The 27,556-nt window shown below is 52.1% G+C and overlaps 6 protein-coding genes across 6 annotated transcripts; 1 reads left to right on the top strand and 5 right to left on the bottom strand.

Annotated features, from left to right (window-relative positions):
* Positions 1–788: 788 nt before the first annotated feature.
* On the top strand, positions 789–2,719 carry B0H65DRAFT_499535 (uncharacterized protein). Its single transcript, XM_062827827.1, has 4 exons — positions 789–1,044; positions 1,102–1,206; positions 1,262–1,650; positions 1,719–2,719. Exons 1-4 carry the CDS (start codon positions 889–891, stop codon positions 2,269–2,271), a joined length of 1,203 nt encoding a protein of 400 aa, XP_062678159.1. The 5' UTR covers positions 789–888; the 3' UTR covers positions 2,272–2,719.
* Positions 2,720–8,492: 5,773 nt separating this feature from the next.
* On the bottom strand, positions 8,493–10,443 carry B0H65DRAFT_551580 (uncharacterized protein; the record flags this gene model as incomplete). Its single annotated transcript, XM_062829825.1, has 5 exons — positions 8,493–8,822; positions 8,894–9,094; positions 9,157–9,851; positions 9,931–10,208; positions 10,424–10,443. The coding sequence occupies 5 exons, from the start codon at positions 10,441–10,443 to the stop codon at positions 8,493–8,495; spliced, it is 1,524 nt and encodes a 507-aa protein (XP_062678158.1).
* A 1,345-nt stretch (positions 10,444–11,788) lies between these two features.
* On the bottom strand, positions 11,789–14,022 carry B0H65DRAFT_551579 (uncharacterized protein; the record flags this gene model as incomplete). The annotated part of the gene is made up of 7 exons (XM_062829824.1): positions 11,789–11,827; positions 12,001–12,189; positions 12,270–12,350; positions 12,453–12,572; positions 12,628–13,295; positions 13,362–13,471; positions 13,718–14,022. The coding sequence occupies 7 exons, from the start codon at positions 14,020–14,022 to the stop codon at positions 11,789–11,791; spliced, it is 1,512 nt and encodes a 503-aa protein (XP_062678157.1).
* Positions 14,023–16,612: 2,590 nt separating this feature from the next.
* B0H65DRAFT_551578 (uncharacterized protein) lies at positions 16,613–17,558 on the bottom strand (the record flags this gene model as incomplete). The annotated part of the gene is made up of 3 exons (XM_062829823.1): positions 16,613–16,627; positions 16,746–17,403; positions 17,542–17,558. 3 exons carry the CDS (start codon positions 17,556–17,558, stop codon positions 16,613–16,615), a joined length of 690 nt encoding a protein of 229 aa, XP_062678156.1.
* Positions 17,559–18,064: 506 nt separating this feature from the next.
* On the bottom strand, positions 18,065–22,264 carry B0H65DRAFT_551577 (uncharacterized protein; the record flags this gene model as incomplete). Its single annotated transcript, XM_062829822.1, has 9 exons — positions 18,065–18,523; positions 18,629–18,709; positions 18,813–18,938; positions 19,005–19,615; positions 19,682–19,788; positions 21,281–21,499; positions 21,563–21,816; positions 21,925–22,131; positions 22,211–22,264. 9 exons carry the CDS (start codon positions 22,262–22,264, stop codon positions 18,065–18,067), a joined length of 2,118 nt encoding a protein of 705 aa, XP_062678155.1.
* A 3,082-nt stretch (positions 22,265–25,346) lies between these two features.
* On the bottom strand, positions 25,347–26,773 carry B0H65DRAFT_445081 (uncharacterized protein; the record flags this gene model as incomplete). Its single annotated transcript, XM_062825714.1, has 4 exons — positions 25,347–25,801; positions 25,866–26,104; positions 26,127–26,351; positions 26,388–26,773. 4 exons carry the CDS (start codon positions 26,771–26,773, stop codon positions 25,347–25,349), a joined length of 1,305 nt encoding a protein of 434 aa, XP_062678154.1.
* Positions 26,774–27,556: the final 783 nt, after the last annotated feature.

Raw genomic sequence — 27,556 nt, 5'->3', positions numbered from 1 at the left:
GCTCGGACAATTTTGAAAATGTCAAAGGGGGTTCATCACTTTTCTTCCGTCCACCCGGATAGCCGATCCCATGCCCTCTAGAGCAGGTGCGGAAGTTTGTTTTAATGTTGGAACGGATGATCGACAGGAGAGAAATGACGTTGGCAAAGCCTGGACTTTTCGGTAGAAGTGAAGCGATGCTGCAGAAGCATGCAAAACCTTCGGCAAAACGTCTGATTGCAGATCTTTCCCAGCAAAATGCAAGGAACCAAAATCAGGCAAGTATAGCGCGCATCTTATCGAGCAAAGTGGGGAAACTAACGGTGGAACTACTGGTTTGTCGGATATGAGCGCGCCCGTTAAAGCGACTGTACAATCGGTCAGTGCGACTGTGTGGGGCCAGCAGCAGCTTCAAGGTGTAAGTTCCTACCTCCAGCAACGGTCCCAGATGTGTGGTTAGAGTTAGCGGTTAGGGTCAGTTGGGGTTGTTAGCTCCGGGGGTGGCTCCCGCGTGTGAATGAGAATTGAGCGCTTCGAAAAAGGTGGTTTTGAGCTCTCGTTGTCGTGGTTTTTTGTTAAGACTTTTGGTGAGGACTTTGGTGGTGATTACAAGCTTGGAGTCTTTGGCTGCCAAGAGCTGTCTTTGGTAGCGAATTTCTATGGCCCCACACAGTCGCCCTGACGGATTGTACAGTCGCTTTAACGGGCTCGGGTACGAGTCCGTAATCAGAAACCTCTGAGATTCAGGGGCAAAACCGTCTAGGTTGTAAAAAGGGCTGCCGTTGCAACACTACCAAGCCGGCATTTTTCCCAGTGTCCAAATCGACCTCTTTATCTTCAACCCCGCCCGCAATGGATCAAACTTGAAATTTCTAGTCCAATCCATAACGCCTTCTTGAACCACTCAAAATGACAGTACCCGTCGCGGGCCGAGGACCAGCCGTTGCTGGAGTTGCGGGCTTCTTCGTTGCACTTGCCACCATCACAGTTGTACTACGGTGCTATTGTCGAGTCATCGTTGTAAAACAATTTGGTCTCGATGACTGGTTTACTTTGATCTCATGGGTATGGCTACCTTACTTTTCTTTACACGGACCGCTTGATGCTAACGAATGTTTACAGATATTGTTCGTATTCTATTGCACCTTCTCCATTGCGGGTACGCATCATGGCACAGGTCAGCATGTGACTGACCTTCCACCAGCGGAGGTACCTATTGGGTTGAAGGTAAGCCTATCCCATCCCGCAGGATGAAAATCGCAGTTTTCTAATGTTTGCGCAGTGGTGGTGGTCATGCGAGCCGGTTTATGTTCTCTCCAACATGTCCTTGAAAGCAAGCATCGGCGTCATGCTCCTCAGAATCGCTGTTTCCAGGGCACACAAGGTCATCATCTGGACCACGGTTGGGATCCTTGAAATCTGTGGCTTGGGATACTTCCTTCTCTTCGTCATGCAGTGCTTGCCATCCGAGTACTTCTGGACTCGCTTCACAGGTGGATCAGGGTCTTGCTTGAACCCTAGTATTGTTGTCGACGCAACCTATGCCTACTCCGCTGTTACCTGTGCCACGGACTGGATCCTAGGACTCCTACCGATTTCTCTCGTGTGGGACCTGCAGATGACCCGTCGCACGAAACTCATGGTTGCTGGCATTCTGGCGCTAGGTGCAATGTAAGCTATCATCCTATTTGATCCCCTTCCTTCCATTGCGTTCGCATGCTTACCTTACCAAAATCCAGTGCCTCGACAGCAACAATCGTGCGAATCCCTTACGTCAAAGACCTCTCCAACCAAGCAGACTTCCTCTGGGCCACGGTTGACGTAGCAATTTGGTCGACGGCCGAAACCGGAATCGGCCTAACAGCCTCCTCGATCGCTACTCTCCGGCCCCTCTTGAGGATGTTCTCGACCGGCTCCAAACTATCCGGTGGTAGTTCTTCCCAAGGTGGCACTAACGGATGGCCTGCCACTGGTACCAATGGTTATATTCGGAGTCGAACGCCCAGAACCGGTGCTCAGGAAGAGTTCGGTTTGAGGAATGATGTCGGGAAGAACCGCGGCGTTACGACTCTGGTGGAAGCTGGGGGGGACGTGGAGAGAGGACAGGGCGGGAAAGGCGTGAGGAGGAGCATGTCGGGACATAGGAGGGACAGTGGGGGTCCGCTGACGAGCGATCCGAATTGGAACAGTAGCGAGACCAAGTTGACGGATATCAGTAGTGAGGATGGGCACCAGGGGAGTTGGCCGACGGGGATCAAGACAACGACGGTGACGCGGACTGTCGTTGAGTAGGGTAACTATCACGGAGCCGCAGGTTGTGCGCGAAAAGACAGGGCTTGGGCTGAAAACCAACTTGCCATGCGTGAGACTAAGCCGGGGAAAAGGGAAAAGGAAGAAGTTTTACGCGCTTTGTTTGTTTTGTTGAGCAAGATGGTTATCTTGGCATTTTCGATCCACGGCATATGGATTGCCCACTCATGTACATATATCGAGGGATTCCCCTACCCTCTCTCTCTTTCGTTCTCTTTCTTCTTCTTCAATCATCAAGTTCACCACCACTTTCGTTCATTCTTGTGCCCGGGCTCGTATTGATATCCACTCCGTTCACTTCGACAGTTCTACGCGCTCCGCCCGTATCCCCATGGTTAGTACGCAGACTGGACAATGACAGCGTATACGCCTTCTCCTCGCACCGGTCCCAATTGCTAAGGTACTTATTAGACCTTCAAGACTTGACGACCTTTTTGAGTAAGACAGGGCTACGTGGGAAAGTTGTGGAGACGTTGCCGCTGGAGAGAAGGGATTCGGGGATGGAGATGTTAAAGGATGATTGAAAGTGATATCGCAAAGGAAGACGGGAAGTGAAAAGGAGGCTCAAGTTGAAGGAAGGTCTTGTTTCACAGTGTCCGGTTCAAGTGGTTCACGCCCGTACAGTATCGACGTGTAGGTAAGCTGCATGTCAAAGAAGCCCCAGATGCCGATGACAGCGCCTAAAAAGCGGGTTTGGTGATGACAGCTGCTCCACTGTAAGCACTTTATCACCAGATGGCTGACGCATGCACAAGATAAGGTAACTTTTTGGTGGGGATCCAGTCTGGCTTCCCTGCTTACCCCATGTCGCTCTCCTGTAATGAAGTCCGGCACGTTCTGGAAGCCGTGACAACGGTCATATGAAGTACTGTCTGTTTCATACGATGACTGTGACCCCGCACTTCTTCCGCGCGTGAACAAGATACCTTACTTTATCAGGCTGGTGGTGTCTTGGGGCATTCGTTCGGGAAAGAGCCTCTGTCAGGGACTCCGCCGTGCCGTCGGAGCATCTTGGCCGATCTAGTCACGGACCAATGAGCTCATTCTGGTGGAGGGGCTGGACTGGGCTGTTTGTTTGCAGTCTAGGGGAGACACCCTCAGTCTTGACGCTGGCGTTGCGAGTGTGGTCTACATGGTTGCCAGCGTTATTTCGCCGCAAAGGTCTCATTCATTCAGGGAAATGGCCACGACGGAGGACCAGCACGGTATGAAGAAGTCCAGATGTGTTGTACCTAGCTCCGGTTTCTATGTTTTGTCCCTCGCGTATTCCTCCGTCCCCTTCAGTGGCTTCCTCTTCTCAAACAAATTGTCTACTGTACAGGAATATGCTCCTTGAAGAGTGACAGACCTGCAATGAACCAAATGACTTGACCCGGGGTCTCCCCCGATCCTGCTGAATCTATCCTCCCCCCACTCCTGGAAGGTCATTCTTCCGCCCCCCCCCCCCTCCTCTTCAAACTTGATCCGCGTTGTCCAGTGTGAACGTTGATGGTCCACTGAACAACCAGCTTTCCAATATGATCAGACGAGAAGCAAAGGTTGTTACGGCCGCACTTGTCCCGAAGCATTAGGCCGATGCAGCGAAACATCTGGAGGGATTTTCCGGCTATTGCAAACCTACGCCGTGGCTGATAGCCTCACGGTACTCCTCCCCCCATGACGGACGCTTAACTTCGCTCTCTTCATGGTGATGAGCTGTGAGAACGCCACGCCCTGTTGGGGCAGTGTGCTGGCCGGTCCCCTCGAGGGGTTATTGGTGTGGCTGAGGTAGAACCGCGGTGATGAGTGATGGTACCTGGGGCGGGGGAAACGGTGTTAGTGTCAGTTCAAGTGTCATGCTTGTCTCGTCAGCGTGGATGTACATACCCGAGAACCACCATCCGGTGGTTCTTCTCTCGACTGGCGATGGCTGCAATTACCGAGACCCGGAGGGCCAACTCGCGTGGCCTAGGCACCTTCCCGCGGTAACCTGCAAAGGAAACCAAGTGTACATCTCGAGTATGTCGCTCGGCTGGATGTTGGGGACAGTGCCAAGTCTCCCAAGATCCTGCAGATAGTGTCAGAAGATCATGCTCAAGACCTGAAGAAGGAAGACTGGAGATGCCTACCGCTTGAAGGGGGAGGCAGCGAGTTAGCCCGCCCGGGACATGGGCTGGTCCGGGCGGCCGCGCTGTGTTGGAAAGCTGAAACTTAACGCTGCATTTACGGCTGCTGATCTGCCGTATACGGCGGAGAAGGACAAGAGATCGACTAGGCGGTCGAGCGCGCCATGAAGATTTTCCACGAGCAATCCTCATCGTCATCCTCGTCGGGGGAGATGGCGCCGGGAGGAAAAGCGGCCAGAGGATGTGCTTGGAGAACTTTGAGCCGGCCCAAAACAGAGCTGGGTTATGGGGACCGGAACGAGTCGAAGGGGCTGAGTCGAGTCCAGAAGTTGCTGTAAGAAGACAAGGTGATGGTGGAAAACAGCAGGATCAAGTGTTTTGTTGGTTTGTTGGTGTGTGGATGATCATTTTGGAGAATTGGTTGAGTGTGTGGGAGAGAGAAGAGAGGGGAAAGAAAAGCAATGGAAGAGGCGGGGGGCAGAGATGAAATACTCGGTCAGCTGGGACAAGTGGGGACAGGCCAGGCTGGGAGATTCGACGGACAGAACTTGACGAATGGCCCGGAAGGGCTCTGAGTGGAAGGTACGCCCGGTCTGGAGGCCCGGGATGTGCCCTTTGTAACACAAGCAGTCAGTGTTCCCTGCGGGCAGAGAAGCGGGGAGAGGAAGGAGAAGGCCGACGTACCTCTGGTAAGTCTGGGTGCCGGGGGTTGCTGTTCATGGGCCGGTCAGGCATCCAGACCGTGAACAACGAAGATCCGTTACCGCTTTTGGTGCTCCTGGAACGCAGCTTCTTGCTCCTGACGGACGAGCTTCTCGGGAACATGCAGTCGAAGTCATCCTGCCACTTGTTGATCGGAAGTTTCCCCCTCTTCGATCCTTCGCCGTGGGCGACCAGACTCGGATCGAACTCCCGCGAAGCGATTTGTCAAGACACGTACCTGCCTCCTCGAGTGTAAGGAGATCCTTCTCCCTCCCAGCCCCAGGAGAGCTTGGGTCCGCGCGAGGCCACCTCCTCCCTCCAATAATTGTCTGCATCATGCTTGCAACCTTTGACGCCAGTAGCAGAGACATGACCCTCCGCCTCAGGAGTCGCAATCCTCGACATCCCCGACGTCCTTGACAGCTTCAACATCATCTACATTCTCCATGTTCTCTACAGCTTCGACATTCTCCCATTGTACCTCTAACTCCAGCTTGGCTGAGGAAAGACATCACAAACTGGACCCTTACCCTTCCAGTCCTTCCCTTCCAGTCCTCCCCTTCCAGTCCTCGTATCTCCTGTGACCATCGTGGAAACAGGTCAGTGGTTTCCCTCTTGGCTGTCTGGCTGCCGGACAGGTACTTTGGTCTCCTTTACGATGTATCTTCCCTTGCTCATGGCAGTCCTGGATTTACAGTTTGGCCAACACCGCAAACGACAAACAGGCAACGGAGACCGATCAATCTGAGATTCTCACTCCCGCCTCTCGTGGCGCCGCAGGAGGCACCCATCACCGAGCATGTCCCGGACAGCGAAAAGCTTCCGGCCCAAGAGCAAGCCTCCATCAACGAGCAGGCTCTAGTAGACAGGCAAGCCCGTGTCGACTGCCGAGGACGGCCCCCATAATCCTGGCTGTCCTCAACGATCTTGCCGTCATCAATAGCCACCTCGATCAGTGTAGTAGTACTCCTATCGACAAGTACATCACCGGAAGCCACAAGAAAGATGAGACACCAAGCACCAGAACCCTATACACCTTCTCTCTCTTCCGCCCGCTCCTTCGGTGCGTCGACAAAGATTCTGCCTATGAACCATGCTTTTCTCTGGGCATAAAGGTAGAAACTACCTCTACGATTAAGACCTTCCCACTTGTCCATGATCGTCCGGCTAACACCACCATGCTTATTGTTGTCCCAGCCGATACCCGCCTTCTTACGAGCGGCCAGTTGGCTTCGATGCCACCGAAGATGACCGGCCACCAAATCTGGCTAGGAACAAGGCACATTGGAAGCCGTCAAACCAGCTTTGGAAGACTGCACATGTACCTACCTACCTACCTACCTAGATAGGCACTGCGATCAAGAAAGATGACAGATTGGGAAGTAGTCTAGTGGACTCCACGTTGAAGAAAGATGTGCCGCTTCCTCTCCAGGATATGATTGGGCTTCTCGTGCCCTCGTTGACATCTCCCGCGTGACTGCGCCTGGCCACAATTTCGTCCTCGTCCATGGCAGCCTCCCTTAGCTGAGCAATTACATCTCTTTCTTGGGTTTCCGTTATAGGTATGTCGGCAAGGGATTGCGGCTCGTAGGCATATTTAGTGCGGGTCTAATACGCCTTTTGACGTCTTTCCCACTCAACCACGACTAGGTCCTTGGCTTCATTGTGTACCTCTATGATCACCTCGTCGTATTCCTGGCCCACTTCGCCATGCCTGTCCGCCCAGTCGAAGCCCTGGCGCTTGTGAAGGCCTAGAGGTACTTTCCCTGTCCCAAACAGGTTGGCATGAGACTTCTTCTTGTTGAGCTTGCCTCGCTGTGGGTGTATTCTGCGTATGGTCTCAATCAGTCTGCTGAGGGGATGGGCGGTACATTGATGATTCTGCCTCTATACCAGGCAGATTTTGGAGTGGCAACCGGAAATGGGTTGTCGGGAGGATCCACGAGACACGGCGGTGGCAAGCGAGCCCGTTACTCCCTCCACGCGGCCAGCTTCGCCTGCAGCCTAGAGATAGCCTTTCTGGCTGCCTCTTGTTTGGCCTGACGGGCGATTACCGCCGCGGCAAAGGAAAGGCGCCCCTGCCGAGTGGTGGTCGTGGCATCGTTTGTATTCTTTCCATGTCTGGTGTTCTCGCGTTATAGGGGTTGTTGACCCGAGAATCGCCGATGTCTTCCGCGTGCCGGAATGCGGCGACCATTTCGTCAACCAGCTTGAATCGTTCCTCGTTAGTAGGTAGAGGGAATATCGGTGACGGTAATTCCAGCGTGGTTGGGAGGTGTCTATGCCATCGGATTCTGAGCAACCTGTTGGTCGATCGGGTTTTGAACGAAGTGGTCGCCCATTGGGATCATCTCGGGTGTTTCACTGTATTGGTGATGGCCGCCTTGGATCTCTAGAGGTAGAGGCGAGGAGGAAATATTAGTATTTACATCCTTGGTGTTTGCTTGAAGGTGTAATCCAAATATTCCAGTTTGGATCTCGAGTAGAAGTACGTTACTTACTGCGAAGAGATGTTAAACATCCCTAAACTGAGCTATGAAAGTGTTGTAAGCCTTGAAACCGAAGTCGAGGAAAAAGGGCGAGATGTGCGGACTGACTAAGTGGACAGCCCTCGAGCCTCTCTGTGCTAGTGTTAGTGACGACTGACGACCGCCATCATTGCTTTACGGAGACTTGAACTCACTATTGTCTTCTAACTCAACGATTGTAGATTGAGGCTACAACTAGACATGTGCTGTTTTTTCCTCATGTTGTAATATCACATGCTCGTTTCAATGTGATTATTATTGAAATTATCTGGATTATCTTGTTTAGAGGTATATAGGACTACAGGTACAGGACAGCACAACCCGGAGAGGACAATCACAAAATCGAATGGACCAAACCATGGAGACTAGAGTAAAGGAATGCTTGTAGTATGGAACTACCTCTTCGCCCTTTTCTTCGGGTACCTGATGTTCAGCGTCCTTTGCCTAGTGCTAGTATCGAACTGGACAATAATGTATAACGAAAAGAAGACTGGTAAAAGGCTAGGGCCAGAAGAAATTGAATGCCTCGAACAGCGCCAATAGCTTCGCAATCGTCGTGGAATGAAAACACCCCCACTGATGGTATCCTTGAAGCAGTTTGTGGCTTACCTCTACTCTTCTTCCTTCTTTTCCCACAAGTCCTGTTTCGCGATGTGGTGATCGTCTTCCCTTGACTTGAACAACTTCCAGGAAGCTAACCTGCCCCTGTCAAATGAAAGTCACGATTCTCAGTGTTTCTTATATTGAAGAAACCCATCGCGTTCGGCCTCCTCCGGAAGACAAGGAATGCTGTTATCAGTCGGCTTTGAGATCGTTGATGGGATCTGAAACCTCCGTCGAATCGGAAGTAATGAACCAAAGATAGCGTCTAGAGAGAACGCTCATCCTCCTCGCCGTCTGAGATACGTGTTCTCTTAACGCCGGCGGCAATGTAGTTGTCCTCAACGTTGGGTCCCTCGGCAGCCGTCAGAGCCGCACCCTGGCCATCCTCGTCAAGGGGGGTTTGAGGATGTGCTTGCGCTGACTCTGATGCCCCATTGTCTTGTTCGGCATTGGTTTGTGTGCCATTCGTTTGTGCGGCATGTCCTTGTGCGGCATCTGCCACCTGCCCTGCGGCGACTTGGTTCCTTCTGGCCTCGCTCGCAAAAGCGGGCTCGGTGGCCTTCCTGTCACTGCCAGCCTTGTTCCACTTCTTGGTCTGTCATTGTTTGTTAGCCACCAGTGTCTTATAATCCTGTACCCGTAAAGAACGGGAGGTAATTGACTTACAGTAAGCTCACTGGAGGGCCTACCAGCATAGCGTATCATAGAAGGTGTCTCCACCGTATTGGTAACCGCCGCCTTCGACGATTCAATGAGGGTTCGGAAGTCGCGGAGACGAGCGCCAAAGGAGTCGTATGGCTTAAAGACAAAGTCCAAATTGAAAACCCCGATGTCGGGCACTCCCAACGAGACTTTCTTCAAAGCACGCTGCAGGGACCGGTGGTTAGTGACAACTAGATCACCGGAGTGAAGGAAATGGAACAACTCACCATAGCCTTCCATCCCGTAGACTCCATGTTGAACAGAGACATATGTCTCTTCTCTACGAGCACATGATTGTCTCTCTCTCCATTCTTAGTCGTATGCTTGGCTTTATCAACGATATTTCGCTCGTTGAGGCCATCGATGACGAGGTTGAGAACTTCCGCCCTTTCTTGCTCCGGAAGCCTCGGAGCATCCGCGAATGCAGCCTGTGAAAAGCCGTAACTAGTACGAACTTGATGGCTTTTCTGCCTCTTCTCCCACTCTTCGCCGGCGAGGAACTCGGGCTCGTTCTTATATACCAAGTCCCCCAAAACCTGGTCAACAGCGCCGTGCTTGTTGGTGTCCCAACTAACTCCCTGTTGCTCATGGAGGGCCAACTTCGCGTGGAGGCCGGCGATGATGGGTCGTGTCTGACCCAGGTTGGCGTAGGTAACCTCCAAGGTGCCAAATCTGTCTATAAAAGCAGCCCACGTGAAGGCGTCGAAGGCAAATTGCATATTGTCCTGGACGAGTTGTCTGATGTCCTCTTTGCCTACAGAGAATGTCCTAGCCTCGTAGAGGGGCCAGCCGGGCGGTACATAGGCGGGAGGGGGTCCCGCAGCGCGGTAGGAGGCTTCGATTGAGTTGCGCGAGCGAAAGTTTCCGTGCGTATTTGGAATGGAAGACCATCGATGGTCTCGGAGGAAGTAATATATGTCATCTTTAGTGGCACGATCTTGTTAGCGCGAGGTATGCACCCTATTGAAAAGGCACTCAGTGTCTTCTACTCCCGTACGTACCAAGGATGGACCAATATGCCTCATGGCGGTCCGTGCCGACGACCTTAGCGATTATACTGTCTATTTGGACAATGGTTTCCGCTGGTGGCTGAACAAATTGTTGACCGATGGGGTTCTGAGCAACCTCCTCGTCGATTGGGTTCATCCCAAACCCGTCGTTCGGCGGGAGCTCGAGTACTTCGTCGCCCACGAGCAGTGGGTCGAGCCATTCGTTTAGTGGTGGCTGCGGTGCAAACTGTTGGTTCGCCATGTGGCCTTCATCGTTACCCGGAGGTGATCTTTGTATCGCGTTGTTAGCTCTCAGTCCTTGATTAAGATGCGCGCGTTTAAAGAAGTGAAACCGGCCCGAACTTTGGTACAAGGTACCGAGCGACGTGAAACCATAACGTGAGAAGATAATGGAATTGGAGAATGATGAGTCGAAAAGGGCGCTTCCAAACCAGAATGTGAAACAGTATATAAGGTACACTGAGTTGTAGAGGGGCCAACTTACTGCTGGTTCTGGGAATCCATGTTTTTTTATATTGAGCTATGGTGCTCAACGAGAGGAATGATCGTTTAAGATGACCAACGGTGAGGTGATCACGGTTCTCGAAACCAATTGTTGTCTTGATGGCCTTGGGAGTGGATAAACATTGGCACCTTTGGTTTGCGCAGTACAGGGTCGATTTCCAAGCAACAACCGGGTGTTGGCTGTCGATTGGGATGTTAGAGGAGAGATTGGGGGTAGCGCAAACGGCCTGGGCAAAGTGCCTTGAAAGGTGATGAAGAGAGGATAAGGAGTTTGCTGGATGAAGATCGGTGGTGGTAGGTATCGGATGGTAGTTGAGAAGAGATTTTGCGATCGCGGTGATGGTTGTTGTTTCTGCAATGTTGAGCGATCAGAACAAAATTTGTCGGAGGACAAAAAGTAAGCGGGCCAGACGAGGGGCAGACCCAAAACACCCTTCACAGCAGTGGATAAGCCCGGCCGGCAGAGCTCGACAACCTCCGCACATGGGATGAAGTCGTCTACAGTAGAAATTCAGAATTTATTAATACGAGACGTATTTCCAATAAAGAATCACTTAGCAACTTCTTCTCCCTTGCTTACCTAGAATAGCCCAATAGACCTCGTGAAGGCCTGTTCCAACGACACCGGGCACTATACTGTCCATTTGGACAATGGTTTCTGCCGGGAGCTGTACGAACTTTTGGTTCATCGATTGCTGAACGAACTATCCGCCCATTAGGTTCGAAATAACTTCTCGTCCATGGATTGCTGTATGAACCCATGGCGCATATTTGTGGACGGCGAATGTGAGGTGGGTTTTAGGTACCTACATGTATGGTAGAAGACATAGACAACATGTATGTAGTTGTTATGGATGTTTATTGTGTCGTTTCTTGCATGTATAATAGATGACGGAGGAATTGTCACTGGGAAGACAGTCAGGCACAAGGCAATAGTACTTGTAAGTGTTTCACTAATGTACTATGTAAAACAGCCGCTACCTACCGGTATTCTCTGAGGAATGAGCCGTGTTTTGCTAATGACGAGACCTTGCTTGAATAAAAGCAAAAGCCAAGTAAGGTCCTCCACCGAAAGGAGAAAAACCGAGGCAAAGAGGTATCACCCCATACGCAAAACTCCTCGCTTGGACCATTGGTCTAAACTCTAAACCCGCTTTCCGATGCAAATAAGCCATCCTCGCTACTACTTCTTCTTTCCTCTGTGGTTCCTTGGACACTTCGTCGTCTTCTCTATGCCGGTTAGGGAACCACTCGAGATTGCTCTCCTTTCCTGTTGCCTCCTCGACTGTTGGTAGGACTCGATGCCTTCCATGCGTCGTGAATCGCCCTTGTTTCCTTTCACCCTTCAGACCTCTGCAGGAGTAGATATCTTCGGCCCTCTGTCCTGGTCAGTTGTCGGCAGAACGCCGTGCTATTGACTCGGTGCATAATCTTTCGCTGTTGACTGATCTCAAATCAGTCCGAACCTGACTCCGGCGCCGCGGTGTTGTACGGATGAAGAAAGATACTGTCCCCAGAGGCTGGCAGGAGGCGCACTCGTCGTGGCAGTTTACCTACACCCTCATCGCGCTTTCTCTTTAGGAATGGCGGGGGCAAGAGCGCCCGTTCCTCTCGCCAAGCGACCAGCTTTGCCTGCAGCTTGGCCTTTCTGGCCGCCTCTTGTCTCTCCTGGCGGGCCATTGCCGCCGCGGCAAAGGCAATGCGCCCCTGTCGTCTGGTATTTGTGCCGTCGTTCGTCACCTTCGTCTGTTGTTCCCGCGTTGTTAGTTCGTGTACCATGACCGACGCTGGCTCTTTGCGGTGGCCCAAGTGAACGGTAAACTTACGGATAACTCGACATGCGGCTTTCCCGCAAAACGAAAGACGATGGGGCACTTCACCATGTTGGTGATGACCGCTTTGGATCTCTAGGGGCAAGGAAGAAATGTTAGCATCTGTAAGGTATGTCTGATGTTTGGTTGAGGCAGTAACCCTAGTTTCACAGCTTGGAGTGGACGCAGGTTACCTACCGTGAAGAGATGCTTGACATCCTCAAACCGAGCCATGAAGGTGTCGTAAGCCTTGAAACCGAAGTCAAGGCAAAAAGGCGAGATGTGCGGACTGACCAAGTGGACAGCCCTCGAGCCTCTCTGTGCTAGTGTCAGTAACAGTGTCCATTGCTACGCTTCTAGAATCACAACTCACCAGTTCCTCCCAGCCCATGATCTGGAGGTTCAAGAGCGACATGTGGCTCTTCTTCTTGATGATATAGCTTCCTCTGCTGGTCTGGTCATCCTCAATCATGTCCCCTTCATCAACGGCCGCATCCATCAGCTGCAGCACAGATTCTGTCTCCTCCGCCGGCTGCTTCGGGATGTCGGCGACACGCTGCTGGGAGAACCCGTGCTGCTGTCGAAGCTGACACGTTCGATAACGTCGTCCCCACTCGTCAACTGCAAGGAAAACGACCTCGTTCTTCAAGTCCAACTCATCGATTGTCTGGTCGACATGGCCATGTTTGCTGGCGTCCCACTGCACTCCGGCCTTCTCATGCGCCGCCAGTTTGGCCCCGAGTTCGGATATTCCGGGGCGGGTTTGTGCCAGGTTCGCAATGGCTTGCTCAAGGGCGCCGAGCTTGGCCATTATTCGTACCCAGGAGTACGCGTCGGATGCGAACTGGAGGTTTTCCCAGAAGATGGGGCTGAAACGATCCATCGGCTTTGCAAGAATCGAGTTGATGTACACCTCCCAGGTCGGAGGATCTGGGTTCGTAGTCGGCGGAATGATTGGCGGTGGTTGGACATTCCTCCTCAGGGGTGCTTGTTGGGGAATGGCATCCCACAGGGCGTTACGGACAAAGTAGTAGATATGGTCTATGAGGCCGATGTTAGATCAAATTCGGAGCAGTGCTGACGGGCACTAGATCAAGTTTAACGTACCGACAATCTTCCAGTACGTCTCGTGCAGGTCGGTTCCTGCAACTTCACTCAACATCTCGTCCAGGCGAGGAAGCCTGTCAGCCCGGTCTTGCTGGACTTCGACTAGTGGCCTATAATACACATCAGGTTATTATCTGAGAAGACGAATGAAGAGTTGCGTGGAGAGGAAGTTCTGGTGGGGGCCTTGGGCGCAAGAAATGCCGTGTAGTAGCGAAGTTCCCTACGACGTGGCAACATTGTGGAAGAATTCGGTAGCAATCAAAGGGAATGAAGAGGAGAATGTAAGGTGACTATGGCACATAACGCCGTAGTCTCATTGTAATCAGTGAATCAAGAACCAGAAGGTGGTGACTTACTGCAATGGTTGAGGCTCCAAGTTGGGAGGCTGATGATCGAAATTGGGCTGCTGCCACTGAGGATTAAAGTTGGCAGGTTGAGGCTCCATATTCAAAGGCTGGGGATTGACGCTAGGAGCCTGAGGATTGATCTGATTGAAATTGGCAGGTTGAAGCTCCAAGTTAACAGGTTGTTGATTGGCGTTGGGAGGTTGCGGGTTGGCGTTGAGAGCTTCAGGACCTATGTTGATAGGTAGAGGATGCTCGTAAAGCTGTTGAATACTCATACCGAAAAGTTCTGGATCCACGTTGACCGGTTGTTCCATTTTGTTGGAGGTTGTTCGAAGAGACCACCGGTAAGTTGATCACGGTATGAACCAATTGTCGTCGTAATGGCCTTTGGGGTAAAAGTGCATTGGTACGTTGAGCCTTCCGCAATACGAAGATGATTTCCCAGCAACAACCAAGATTGGGCTGTCGGTTGGGAGGTAGAGGCGAGTTTTCGGTGGTAAGCGACGTCGGAGGGACGCAGAGGACGGCTGGCTTTGCTGCTGCTGTTTCCTGGTGATAGTGAGCGGGAGGAGTTGGAGGTTTACAGGTCGCGCGGTATAGGAAAGCTGTTAGCAAAGAGTTTTGCTTATTACGTTGACGGTAGTATATTGTTTTTGCAAAGTTGAGCGATCAGAACAAAATTTGTTGGAGGACAAAAAGTACCTAGGAAGAGGAAGCGGACCAGATGGACGAGGGGCAAACCCAAAACACCCTTTACCGTAGTGGATAAGCCCGGCCGGCAGAACTTGACAACCCAACACATGGGATGAAGTCTTATCGGGATCCAAACCTGACGCTACCGCCCTGATAGCGACGCGTAGTCCGCGTGTAAACGGCTCTTAGGGTATCTTGATACTGGCGAACGGTCCCCAATCCCGCTCCGTGTCTGCTGTCGACACCGAAGGGATCGCTAAAGACAGCGTGGGTTGGTGGTATCCCAACTAGCACCACCCTAGGCCGCCGGCACCGTCCATGAGCTTTGCGAGTATAGACCTCGCCGACCCAAACGCATTTTCAAGGGAGGAAACCGGCTTCTAGAGGATTATAATAGGAAGTGGTGCTATGTTCCCGACGAACTATTAGATTGACTTCGGCCATCTAGAGCCGTGGTTTTGTTCTACGCAAGCCTTCGTGAAGACCAAAACTCCATAATATACTCGACACCTGCCGGGTGTAAAGCGTGGTGGCCTCTCTTAAGCAATATATCCTTATTCGAGTTGAGCACCTAAAAATAAGCGTTTTCGCCTCCTTTCCTTTCTTTCTATTCTTCTAGTTCAATTAGAATTCCTCAATATAACTACTTGCTAAGTGGCAAACAGCCTTTCAGCGATGAGTAGTAGGTATTGTGGCAGGCCCCCTAGGGATGTGCTCGCATCGTTGGTACGGTATATACCTCTACCATTCTCCACATCCAACATTCGGTTATGGCCGATTACTACCTTTCAAAATAGCTGATGATGCTCAACGAGAAGGAGAAAAAATGGAAATTTGTTACTCGCCACTTGTCTTCAAGGGGGTAGCTAAGCAAAGCGCAAATCACGAAAGCAGTGGGAGGTTTGTGTTATTGGAATGTGGTTAAAGACTGTGTAGTACTACCTCTAGTTAATCCTAACAATCTGGAAATTTGTTTCAAGTCCTAGTCTGTAGCGCCCAGTAATATACGCACAGAAATAATGTAATGTGACATCCATCCCATAATGCGCATGCATTAGAAGCTGTAGAAAAGAAACAGAAATGAACCTTGGAAACGATGAAAGGGAAATAACTCTGGCCCCAATCGGGGAATACTTTCCTTGGTGGTCACCTCCGCCCTGGTAGCCACCGTCGCCCTGGTAGCCACCGCGGCTGCCACCACAGTCACAACATGAAGGGGGTTGTGGGTACCGCAGCGGGAATATAAGGAGCGTAACAGGGCTTGTTGAGGGCAATAGGCGTTGTTGTATATCTAGGGCGTATATATGAAATAGGCCCTGTTGACTTAATAACCCTTATTGAGTTGAGGGAGGCCTTTGATTGGTCGGATTTGGGTACAAAATAGTAAAAGCTAAAGACCCCTATAAGGACCATCTGGAGGCCATTATAGGTGTCTTTGGTTAGTAGTCTTTCTAGTAGTCTTTCAAGTAGTCTTTCAAGTAGTCTAACACTTTGGCTTCAAAGTCCGGATGAGGGCATTCGCACTTCCGCGCGAAGTTTTTCGCGCGACCGAAAAAAGACGACCACCAGCGGGATCGAACTGGCAGTCTGAAGAAAAGAGCAAATATAAGAACCATTGAGCCACTGGCCCATTTGATTGAAAGCGGGCGTCGTTCTTTCCTTTGATATAGGGTAGTTGAGTTTCTAGGGGGAAATGAACTTTGGGAAAGAAGTATCGTCACCGTGGAATTGTCGAAGGCACTGAAGCAGTACGCTAAACTTGGGACCTTTAGCGACCGTCTATAGCGGACACCCGGATTGACCAATCAGATGTCTCCCTCAGCCCAATAAGGCTTATAGAATCAACAGGGCTTGTTAAAATCAACAGGGCTTGTTGGAATCACAGGTCCTATAAGCCGTAGTAAGCTAAAGAGGGCTTGTTCCCCAGCACATTTTCCCGCTACGGTATTGAAGCCGTTGTACTGGAAACTCTCCCGAGTGCAAACTTATCCTTGGTCCATCTCAATAGGCGGCTTCTGCACCCAGCCGCTTCAAGTATACTATGCAGTGCGCCGATACCACGAAGATATTTCTTTAGCATGAGCATGTAGTTCAACTCCTGTTCCGCTTTGGTAAGCTCCGCGTGGGTTGGTAGGAGTAGACCTTGATTGTTCGTACCCGAAAAGGTGCAACTATTAGTAATAGGTTTCCTAACCTGGGGATAACATTGACCTAGAGTTCAAGGCGCTATTTGGACGACAGAGCGTGGCCAGCCTTTGCAAGCGAACATGATGTGTCCCCGGCAGGATATTGATGGTGGCAGCGAACACACCCCAGCCGGTCGACCAGTACTATTCCCAAGTACCGCCCAGACAAGATCCTTGGTCTTCTCGCCCTTGGCGTCAGGGTTGTTACAGGCAAGACCAGTACCGCAAAGCTCGAAACCCAAAGGGAAAGCTGAGGGATGTTCCGCAGACGTTTGGAAAGGCGCGGGAGCGGCGAACGGCTGGCCTACCAAAGCCGGAGGCGGTCCGCAAAAGGCTCGGGAGCTATGAAAGCAGCCGGGGAGGGAGCCGTAAGAAGAGCCGGGGAAGGAACCGGGGTATACTGGTGAAAAGGTTGGCCTACCAAAGCCGGGGGCGGTCCACCGTTGCCGCCGAAGGGGGGGTCCATCGTTGCGGCCAAAGTGATTGGCGCCATGAGCCAGAACATGCTCCTCCATTAGATCCTGCTCCTTAACTGTCTCTTCAGTGCTGTTCACCATGGCTTTCTCGCTGTCCGAAACATCATCATGTTTGTTGATTGGGGCCGAGTCCTTGACTGGGCTGGTCTGCTCCTGCATAAACGACACCTCTTCCGTCTTGGACGTGATGGTGGGACGGGCCGGGCCGAGATCGCGCCACCACCTTGGCTTATTCGTGCTTGGAAAGGGGATGGCTGACAATATGTTGGGATGGCCACGTATTGGAGGCGGCTCTGAGCTGTAGGTCTCGGGGGGTCTCGGGTAGGAGGGCTCAGGGAGACTAGCGGAAGAACAAAAGGGAAGGGCTTATGCTCGAGTGCCGTGCTGCGCAGGAGGATGAGAGGCGCCTTTAGATGGAAGGCAGTTGTCCGTGGTCTCTTGCCTCGGTTTGTGCTGCCGCGCCGGAGAAGCGACCGACATCTTAGCCTTGCCCATGGTTGACGAAAGTGCCTATGGTCAAGCGCCGTGTGGTAGAGCGGGAGGGTTAGAGGCCTCTCTTAACCGACGGGAGTTGTCGGTGGTCTTTTGGGCCATCTCATGCCGCCGCGGCGGAGAAGCGACCGACATCTTTAGCGCTTGTAGCGAACTCGAACAAAGCCATTGTACAGCTCCACAGTATTTGGAGTGCTGATAGATTTCCGTACAATATGTCCCAGCAGCTGTGCTGGGCTTCTGGTGGTCAACACCTTGGTTCATGTTGGTACCGCGGCAGAGTGGTCTGGACAAAGGGAATAGTTGAACAATAAAGAGACCTTTGAGAACTGGGAGACACTGGCGAAGCCGATGTCCCACCCAATGCCAACAAAGGAAACAAAGGGAGAAGCATCCGCTCGGATGACAAAGATTCGGACGGTACCTCTTCCAGGAAGGGCGTCGTGGACCTTGGACGACCTGGACACGTCTTAATCCTCGATGGGCATTAAGTCGTCCATATGGAAGTCTCAGTCGTCGAAACCTAGATTATCGTCGGAGTCCAGGTCAACGTCGGGATCCAGGTGGCCGTCATCTTGCATGTCGTTATAGACGTTGGAGTTGTTGTCGGCGTCGGAACCTCCGTAGTCGAAGGGCTCCTTATCGAGGACTGGGCCGGCGGAACTCTTGATTAACAAGGCTCTTCCGGTCAGCGCCCGCTTGACTATAGGCACATCGTCATCCTCCTTTGAGCCCTCTACATCGTCCACGGCAGGCTTCTGTTTTCCCAGATAGGAAGGTGGGAGTGGACGACTGGCCAACGCTTCGCGATGCATGGCTCGCAGTTGGACCTTGCTCGGCTGTGGAGGCATCTCTCCGTCAGCTGCGGGGGGCTGCTGGTTTTGGTTCGATTGGCCCCTCAAAGCCCTTCGACCGGCAGCTTGTTCGAGGTTCCTTGTAGCATTGGTGTTCTTGTTTGTTTGTTTCCTCTGCGTTGCCACGCCTTGTCAGTATGTCGCGACATAGGATCGTGTGGTCTCTGAAAGTCTTTTTTGGGCTCTCCCTACGGTGTCCACCACCACTAATTGACGTACCTTCAGCTCCTCAACAGGATTTGCAGCATTACGGACCTGTATGGGGGCGTCCTGCGTATTGGTGACCGCCGTCTTGCAGTTCTGTGAAACCGTGTTAGTCGAGCGATGACATTGTCTGCGAACAAGATCCGTCCGAAGGGAAGAAACAGGGGATCTGTCAACCAGCGTTTGGGGGGGGGTTTACACGAAATAACTGCTTGACGTCCTTAAAACGTCCCATGAACGAGTCGTACTTGTGGTAGACAAAGTCCGTGGTGAAGATCGAGATGCCATCTCCTGGAATTCCCAGCTGCATGTCTCGCATTGTTCGCTGTAGTGAAAAGAAAACTGTTAGCGGAGTTCTACACCTATAACATGGGGAGACCACTTGACTTACCATCGCAGACCAGCCAAACATGCTCAGGGACATAGACCACATCTCTCTCTTTTCCTTAATAACCGGGTTGATCCTCCCGTTCGCATATTGTAACCTATCAATAATGTCTGCCTCGTTCACCGCAGCGGCCTGTAGTTTTTCTACAAGGGCGCGCTGGGATGCAGCGTCCTCGGGGTAATCGGCTAACTGTGGCTGATTGAAGCCGTGTCTCGCCTTGATGCGCTCGACCTCCAGACGTCGGGACCACTCGTTGACTGCGAGATACTCGGTCTCGGTGGGAACGTTCTGGTTGAGGGGCCCGTTCTGGGCGATGTTCCGGATAATGGGCCGATACTGGCCCACGGAAGCCACCGCCGTCTCAATCGCGCCGGCCTCGGCCATGAGTCGCACCCAGTCGTAGGCGATGACGGCGAAGTATGAATGGGCCGTGTAGAGCCTCCGGAAAGGGTGGTCTTGTGCAAGGGCGTCGTGGAAAGTAGCGAAATCGGGAATGTCGACGTGGTCATGTGTTGTACTTAGGCCGCGATCCTCAACCTGGTAGCCCCGGCACGTTGGTGCTACGTTTGGGACAGACCGGCGTAGGTGGCTGGTCATGAAAGCGAAAAACTCGTCTGTGACCAGGAGCGTTAGCAGGCTGAATGGCTTCTTAAGCGCGCTCCCCGATGTTATTGAGTTACCTAGCATCTGCCAGTAGTCGTTCTCGTGGTCTTTTCCACGAGCGTCTTTCATGATCTTCGGGATATTTGCGACAAGGACTTGGGGCATATCCATGCCGAGAACCTCACTACATTCCTGAGTTAGCAGACGGCCCTGGACCACGGGACTAGAAAAGCGAGTGTCAAGTTAAGGTGGAAGGTATGTTGAAGAAGGGTAAGGGGAGGTGAAAGCAATGATGAGGGGCATTTGAGAAGCGAAGCTTCATGCGCATCGCAGTTGAACCGAAGGTAAAAGGATGGAAAAAACTCACGGGCTGGGGTCTATGATAGGCCGGTGTCCTACAGGAAGGGAGTAGTGTCTGATGAAGAGGACAAGATTGACGATGTAAAACGCGTACAAGACAAAAGATAGACGCCGAGGACTGGCGCGTTGTGTAGGCTGATTGAGGGGTGTAAAGTAAGGTAAGCAGGATCTTGCTTGCACGCGGGACGTTTTGTGCTGGCAAGTTTCTGATGTGGAAGTGAGGTCGGCGGGGGAAAATAAGACCAAGTGCGAGTAAAGGACCTGTGACATAGGGAGCACGTCCGGCAAGCAAAAGTAAAATATAAAAAGACATTTGTGCGGGGAGAGGGAAGCAAACGATCGGGAAGTATCGAGGTGATGAAAAGTGGGCCAACTCTGTCGAACGGGAAACGAGTTCAAGGAAAAGGGAAGGTACGTGCCATAGGAGAAAGCAGCGCAACAGTCCACCGACCTTGACCGCCTACCAAATACAGACACTGACGGACCTCTTTCACGAATGAGGGGCAGAAGAGTGGACGCGCTGTTCGTTGACTGTCTTTGTCATACTCACTACCTCTAGAGGTAGGCATTGTCGACGTCTCGATTACCTGCACAATATACGCCGTGACGTCGAATCCTATTATCCTAACCACGCTCAAACACATGACGGTCCATGGCATTTTGTACATACAGCAAGGAGACCGCGGACAAAGAAATTGGACAAAACGTCTCTTTCAACTAAACTTTGACTTCTATACTACGTAACGGTGCGATACCAATCAGGGTCTCAGCAGTGGGCGGCCGTTAGCCTTGAATCGGTTGCCCACCAAAAGCTCCTCGACCGGCAACTTGTTCGAGATTCCTCGTCGCGTTGGTGTCAAATCTATAGTACTAGGTGATCTTCCCCAGGACCTTGGTCGCCGGGAGGTAGGTCGGGGCCCCGTGTAGTGAGTTGCGTAAGTTTGACAGGGCGCGGGAGGGGGTGCTGGTGCCTGATAAGGTACGTATGTATCCGTACAACATGTCCCAACAATTTTGTTGAGCTTCTTTTGGCCAACACCTTGGACGGCTTCAGGGCGATTTCGCGCCGCATTTGTAAGGCACATATGAAGAAACATTGGAAAAGGCTTGAAGCGTTGGGGTCTTCAACAAATTGAGTGGCGATGTGACGGTGAGTGGCTTCACGCTTAGGCTCGCCTTGGAAAATTGGGAGACACGGGCCCTCGTGCCCGGTTCCCAGGAGACAAAGGAAGAAACGTAAACAGCATCCGCTCGAATGACAAAGACTGAATGTCCTCAGCTCGAGGAAGCTATTTTCTAGGAAGGGCTTCGTAGACGTCCAGCTCTTCATTATTGGGGGTGTCACTGCATCGTTGGGATCTCCGTTGTCGGGGCCGTCCGCGTCGGCGCCTTCGTCGTATTTGCCGAAGGCAACAGTCATGCCGGATATGTATGTTTGAGCGGCGCCAACGGGAGTGGTGGCAGGAGTCTCGGTCTTATTGCCCTCGGGGTCCTCAGTCTTGCTGCTCTCGGGACTCGCAACTTCATCGGTAGATCTGTCCTCGGCGTAACTGCCCACCAGCGAACCGCTTTACTTCCGTAATCGCTTGAACACTAACTGATGTTCATGGTTCCCGGACACATCGTCCACGGCCCGCTTCCACTTGCCGAGAGTAGAGGGAGAAGCGGCGCGGGTAGCCAGAGCACGGCGTCGCATGGCTCGGAGCTCAGCGCTCGTGGGCTTCGGTCGTTGAGGAACGTGGCTGGTGCGAAGGGTAAAGGCTTGCTGGCTTCCCCTGAGGACTCTGCACCCGACAGCATTCTTAGTGTTGCGGGTGGCATTTGTCTTCTCGTTGGTCTTCTTCGCTGGGGACTATGTTAATGTGGTCTCTTATGTTGCGAAGAGTACCGCGAGGCCGTGACAACGAGAGGGCAGGAAGTACGCGAAACGGATGGGCTTCGGGGAAAGATGGGAACTTACGTAGGTTCCTCCATGGGGGCGGCTGTTGCCCGTATGTAGAGGGTTGGCCATATCCGTAGGAGTCGGAATGGGACGAAGAGCGATAACCGCCACTATCTGAACCACCACGGCCTCGTCCACTATAGCCGCCGCGCTGGGGAGCAGCCGGCTGTGGCTGCCGGCAAGCGAGAGACAGGCAAGAATTAAAGATGCCGTGATCAGGCGATCCTGATGAAGAGTGCGGGCGCGACGCGATTTGTGGATGGCAGAGGAATCACTCAAGAGTCTCGAAGGATTGAGGGGTTACCTCTATGTGGACGTCGTTGCTGGGTCGAACGCCCGTGGTGCCGAATCCGCTCATGTTTTGGCGTAACATGAAATAAAGAGAAAACCTACCCACACTCACCCCTAAAACTACACGCACCCTCCCTTCCCCACATGCCAACTGTCGTAAAATACCAACGTTTTCGTATGGTATTTTTTTGTCTCCGAGGGCCTTTAAAGCCCGAATGACTAATGAAGGAAAAAGAATGAAAAGGACCAAAAGTATATCAGGAAGCGAGAAGGAATAGAGGGAATAGAAGAAAGAAAGTGAGAAAGATAAGGAGAAAAAAAGAAAGAAAAAACGAAGAATAGAAATACCCGTTGGGGTAGTTACTTTCCCTTGGCCGTTAGGTAGTGTACCACCTTCAAATGTGGGTGTTCAATCGGTGGATTTTGGCGCTGCTACCGTCCCCGGGCGGTTGCTGTTGCTTAGAGGTAGCGACTATAGCGGCCGGGGCTCCGAAATTTTGCACTCCGACGTGGAAATTTTGCATTGGAATATTTCGTTTTCGAGATCTGGAAATTTTGCAGGGAAAACCGAAGTTTCGAAACCAGCTGTCATTGTGAGACCCGGGCTGTCAGGGTAAGGGTTTACTATGGGGGGTGGGTGCGTGTAGTTTTAGAGGTGAGTGTGGGTAGGTTTTCTCGAAAGACTGATTTTCTTTCTTCTTTGAACTGCCCTGGCGGTTCTTTCTCGGACTCGCTTGGCTCCGACGAATGATGAGAGGAATGTCTGGGCACTACTTGTCGTTAGGTCGGACGCTCCATCCAGGATACTTGGATGCCGATGAGTTTCCGCCAGAGGTTTCCGGCTGCGATGACGAGAGGGGTAGGGACGTTGGCGTTGCTCTCACCAGCGTCGACGATGAGGCTGAGTTTGATAATGACGAGGTGGAGGACGGGACTGCCGAGGAAGGGGCCACGCTTACCCAAGCGGCTCCCGACCGAGGCAGGAACCGACGCCACGGACGGATTTTTTCACCCGAGGGGGGAATGCTGGGGAGACGACAAGAAGTAGAAAAGCTAGAGATTGGGGTAAGAAAGGTAGAGAGCTCAGGAAATGGTGATAGAAAGCAGTGATGAGTTTGGTTACACCCCTCACTCATACCGGATTGTTGGGAGGCAAGGTGATTTGTTGTTGATTGGAAGGTGATTAATGGCGAAAGGGCAGAGCTCGCGAGGCCGTAGTGATCTGGAACAGGAAGAGGATCAAGAACGGAACGAGAGCAAGAGGGGCAGAAGCATGGCCTCAGGCCCCAGTGGCCCTGCTGGAGGGGTATGGCTTGCAAATAGGAAGGGGGGTGAGTGGATGGAGTGGGGTGTGCGAAACTGAGAGCAAATGGCGTCACGACCGAGAACGGGCATTGGCCGATAACCAAATAGAGACACTGGCAAGCTCCGTTATGGTGAGGGGTGGAGATGTGACCATATTCGGTCTTGACCCATGCTCAGAAATACAAAGAGATCATACCGTCCTGCCGGTTGATCCTGACGCCCCGATGACCCTGGTCAGGTATAGTAGCTGGCGCTCACGTTCCTCGGGAAGGACGGCGACTAACCGGGGAGCAAGAGTGAATTTATACCTGGTGAGCGTCAGCTGAGTCACCGTCATACCTACTCAAGCAGCCCACGGAATCACTGAGTCACGAATAAAAGCAAGAAGCGGAGATGTCAAGGTGGAAAACGCAAGGAAAGTGATTATTTGAGTGACTATCACATCAAGATTGTAGACCACTAAGTCTATACGACAAGATCCTATCGAACAGTCACGTTTATGACGCAGACTGCGGCAGCTACCAAGAAAGAAGAGTCCCAACTGACGCACAGGAGGAAGTAAAGAGTGGCGGTGTATAAACATCTTCAGGTAGAGTCAAGCCAAATAACCAGGATTAACACGAACAGCCCTCAACCTCGGGACCCCATCCCCTCAGCTGCCGGCACAACTTCGATGACCATCTGGCCAGGGCCGCTTTCATTTCCTCCGCCTGCCGTCTCGTTTTGTTCACCCCTGGTTTGCTTGGACTTCCCGAGAAAGGCGAGGGGTATGTTCTCGGGACGGTAAAAACGCCCGTCGCTGGCGCGGACGCTGGCGCAGCTGCGGTTGGTGGTGAGAGTGGTGGACGTGGGAGTAGAAATTTGCCTGGCGTTCAAGGCGGCGGCGGCGGATAAGACAGAAGGCCAGAAGGCCGAGCAGCAAGACACCAAAGATTGTGACGCCAAATGGGCCGGCAATAGCTCCTGACTTTGGGCCGCCCGTTGCCGGTCTTCAACGATTGGTATTATTATGATTTAAATAAAGGAAGTAGACGACGATCTTGTTGTCGAGCCCAGGTGTAAGCAGCATCAACCCTTCGGTCGGATACGGCGCCGTGATTTCCATCCCCATCTCTCTCCATGGGAACGGGCCCCTACCCACTTGACTCGCCAAAGAAATAAGGCAAGGCGATTGTGAAATATGTACTGGGCAACGTCAAAACGTGTACCGTCAAGCACAGGCGTAAATCTTTGAACCAAGAAAAGAAATTTGAAAAAAAAGCGACCTTTAAAAGCAAGCTATGACTATTGAAAGTGAAGAAAACTTCTGCTACCGCCGAAGGACTTACTTCGATAACAATGTAGCTTTGAACTCATAGAGAACAGGGAGCCCGGGTGACAGGTATCAGCTTTAAAGCGATCGACGTAGTGGCATAGAGAGAACTTTTCTCCATCACCAACTCAACCGTCCTCCTTTCCTCCTCATTTTGATATCCTCCTTTTTTCTGTCCCTGGCTTTAAATGCACTCGTTATTGGGACCAGTCGGTTGCCACAACTAAGATTGATCTTGTCATCGACATCGGTCTTTAACTTCCAACCTTGACGCTGTCAGCGACGGACAATGCTATTCAGCATATTAACAACACCTATCATATCAAGTACTTCAAAGGTCCCTATGTGGCGCTTCAGAGGCAGTAGAGCCGTTACCCTGAGCGGGAAAAGGCTCTCCTCCCGCCAAAAAATTTAGCGCGAAGCAGACCAAGTGCTCCTCACTTGGGTTCTAAGCTATCTCCTACTTTTGAGTAACACCTTGCTGGAGAGCAAACTCTGAGGGAACAGCTGCCTGCAAGGCTAGCTCTATAGCTTAGTAGTCGAACTGCCCTTTCTGCGCAAATCCCGGCATGGGTAGCTCCATGTCTTGGTGGTCGAAGTGTCCTGGCTGTGCCAATTCCGCCTGCTGTACGATGGTTGGCTGTTCGAAATCTTCTTGCGGTGCAAATTCCGCCTGCTGTACGATGGCGCCTTGCTGCAGCCGTGCCTTCTTGGGGGCACGCGACTGACGCTCGAGGTAATCGTCGCCATCCATGCTGTCATTGTCATTTCTCGACCGCTTCTTTCCCTGACCGGCATCGCCATCGGCATCGGTCTGAGGTGGGTTCGTGCGGTCGGTGAAATCGGTGTTTTTCATCACGAGAGTAGACACATGCTCGGCATGACTGATAGTCGCGGTGTAGTGACTGACTGGCGGATACATGCTCTCGGAAGGGTCTTGACCGACGTACTCCGCTTGAATGTTGCGCACAGATTGGAACATCTCATCTGCGGAGATGTGTTAGGGTACAAATGACGAGGCTTCCATGAACAACAATGGCGTTCTTCTTACCAATGATCTTCCAGTATATAGCCCGGGTCTCCGGGTTGGCGTTCTTCATGATCTTGGGTAGGTTGCTAACGAGGACCTTGTCCTCAAAGGACAATGTCGGTAAGGTATCCATCGGTGGTTCGTGTGGTGGCGCTTGGAAGCCCGGGGAAAGCACCTGGGCCTTCATGATGCCGTTGTCGTTGACCATGTTCAGCATCTCCTTGTCGTGGTTGGCATACAGCTGCTCCTTGTCCTTGAACCTGTCACACCACAGCCTCGGACCTCCACTGCATAACCTTGTTCTGGAGAGTCCTCTGGGACTGGAGGCTGACACGCTCTTCGGCCTCCTTCTGCAGGATCTCCTGGTGGTGGCGCTGCTTGGAGGCACGAGAAGCCTCGGCAATAGCATCGATCATGGCTATAAAAGCAGGCAGCTGGGCGATGTGGGAGGTGTACCAACGGAAGACAACCGGGTAGAGGGCGACAGGGTCGCTGATCAACAACATGCTGTAAAGGAAAGACCATTGCGACGTGTGGGATCACCGCCGTGCATGCGCAGAGCCGCTCGCAGGATGGGTTGATAGGTATGCAACTGTCGTCTGTGAGGCTAGGAAAGTTTTGCCACGAGCAGCTTCCTCTGCCTTCTTTGCCGCCTCTTCCTGCTTGGCCTCTTCTTCACGACGACGATGCTCCTTAGTCGCCTTCTTGATCTTCTCCTCCTCCTCTTCTATTTGTTTGTGGCGCTCCTCGGCCTTCCTGGCCTCCTCTCGTCTGCGGGTGCGCTCCCTGGCTAGACGCTCTCGCTCCAACTTATCCCTGTCGACTTCCAACTCCTGATAGGTCTTACCAACAGAAGTCTTGAGGAAGTTCAATTTGTGTTCCCAAGCAGGGAAATTCTCGGCCACCTCGGTTGCTACTTTCACGTCCATAAATAGCCGGTAATATTCATTGGGTAAGTTCGGGTCGGCTTGCATTTTTGCCAGCGCCTCTGCATAGAACTTCTCGTAGTCCTCTTTGGTGATTTTGGGAGGCGGTGGCGGGGTTGGTTCCTTGGGTGACGGGGGTGATGAGGGTGGTTGGCGTGGTTAGGGTGGTTGGGGTGATGGGAACGGCTGCCCTTGGATGACAATGCGCAGTCAGCAAAGATCTTCAGCACAGTATGGGCACATACATGACCTCTATTCCCGTTCACCCGAGATTGTAGATGTAGCTATCGTGAGGTATCTGACCACCGCTCGAATCCTCTCACCGTTCACTGTTTCCAAGCGCCTGATACGTGGGCGACACTCCTTACGGTCTCCTCGCGCTACGCATTCTTGCACGGCACTTGCGCAAGATAGGTTCGCGTTAGGAGTTTAGGGAAGATTGAAAACATAAGACAATATGAAGTAGGTATATACTGGGCAGCATGAGGAAAGTACCATCACAGAGACACATAACGTTGAAGCAAGGAAACAGAATTGAGAAAAAGGCTTTGAATGCAAACAATGGCTATGGAAAGGAAAGAAAATAGGTGCTGCCACCGAAGGACTACCTTCGCAAACAATGGAAGGTACTATTAGTTCATAGAGAACAGATGACAAACCTCCTAAGGATGGAGGGTCTTTATGTGTTCCTCGATACCGACATCCCCGAGCCGGACAGGAACAACCGCCGACTTTGGGAGGCCTGGGGCGCCGGCTGAGCTGTGGCCAAGTACGCTCTTTGCACAA

The sequence above is a fragment of the Neurospora tetraspora genome (genome assembly GCF_033439725.1).
Source record: "Neurospora tetraspora strain CBS 560.94 chromosome Unknown B0H65scaffold_7, whole genome shotgun sequence".
In the NCBI taxonomy this organism is placed as follows: Eukaryota; Fungi; Ascomycota; class Sordariomycetes; order Sordariales; family Sordariaceae; genus Neurospora; species Neurospora tetraspora.
The sequence above is the reverse complement of the archived record's forward strand: the minus strand, read 5'-3'. Positions and strand labels throughout refer to the sequence as shown.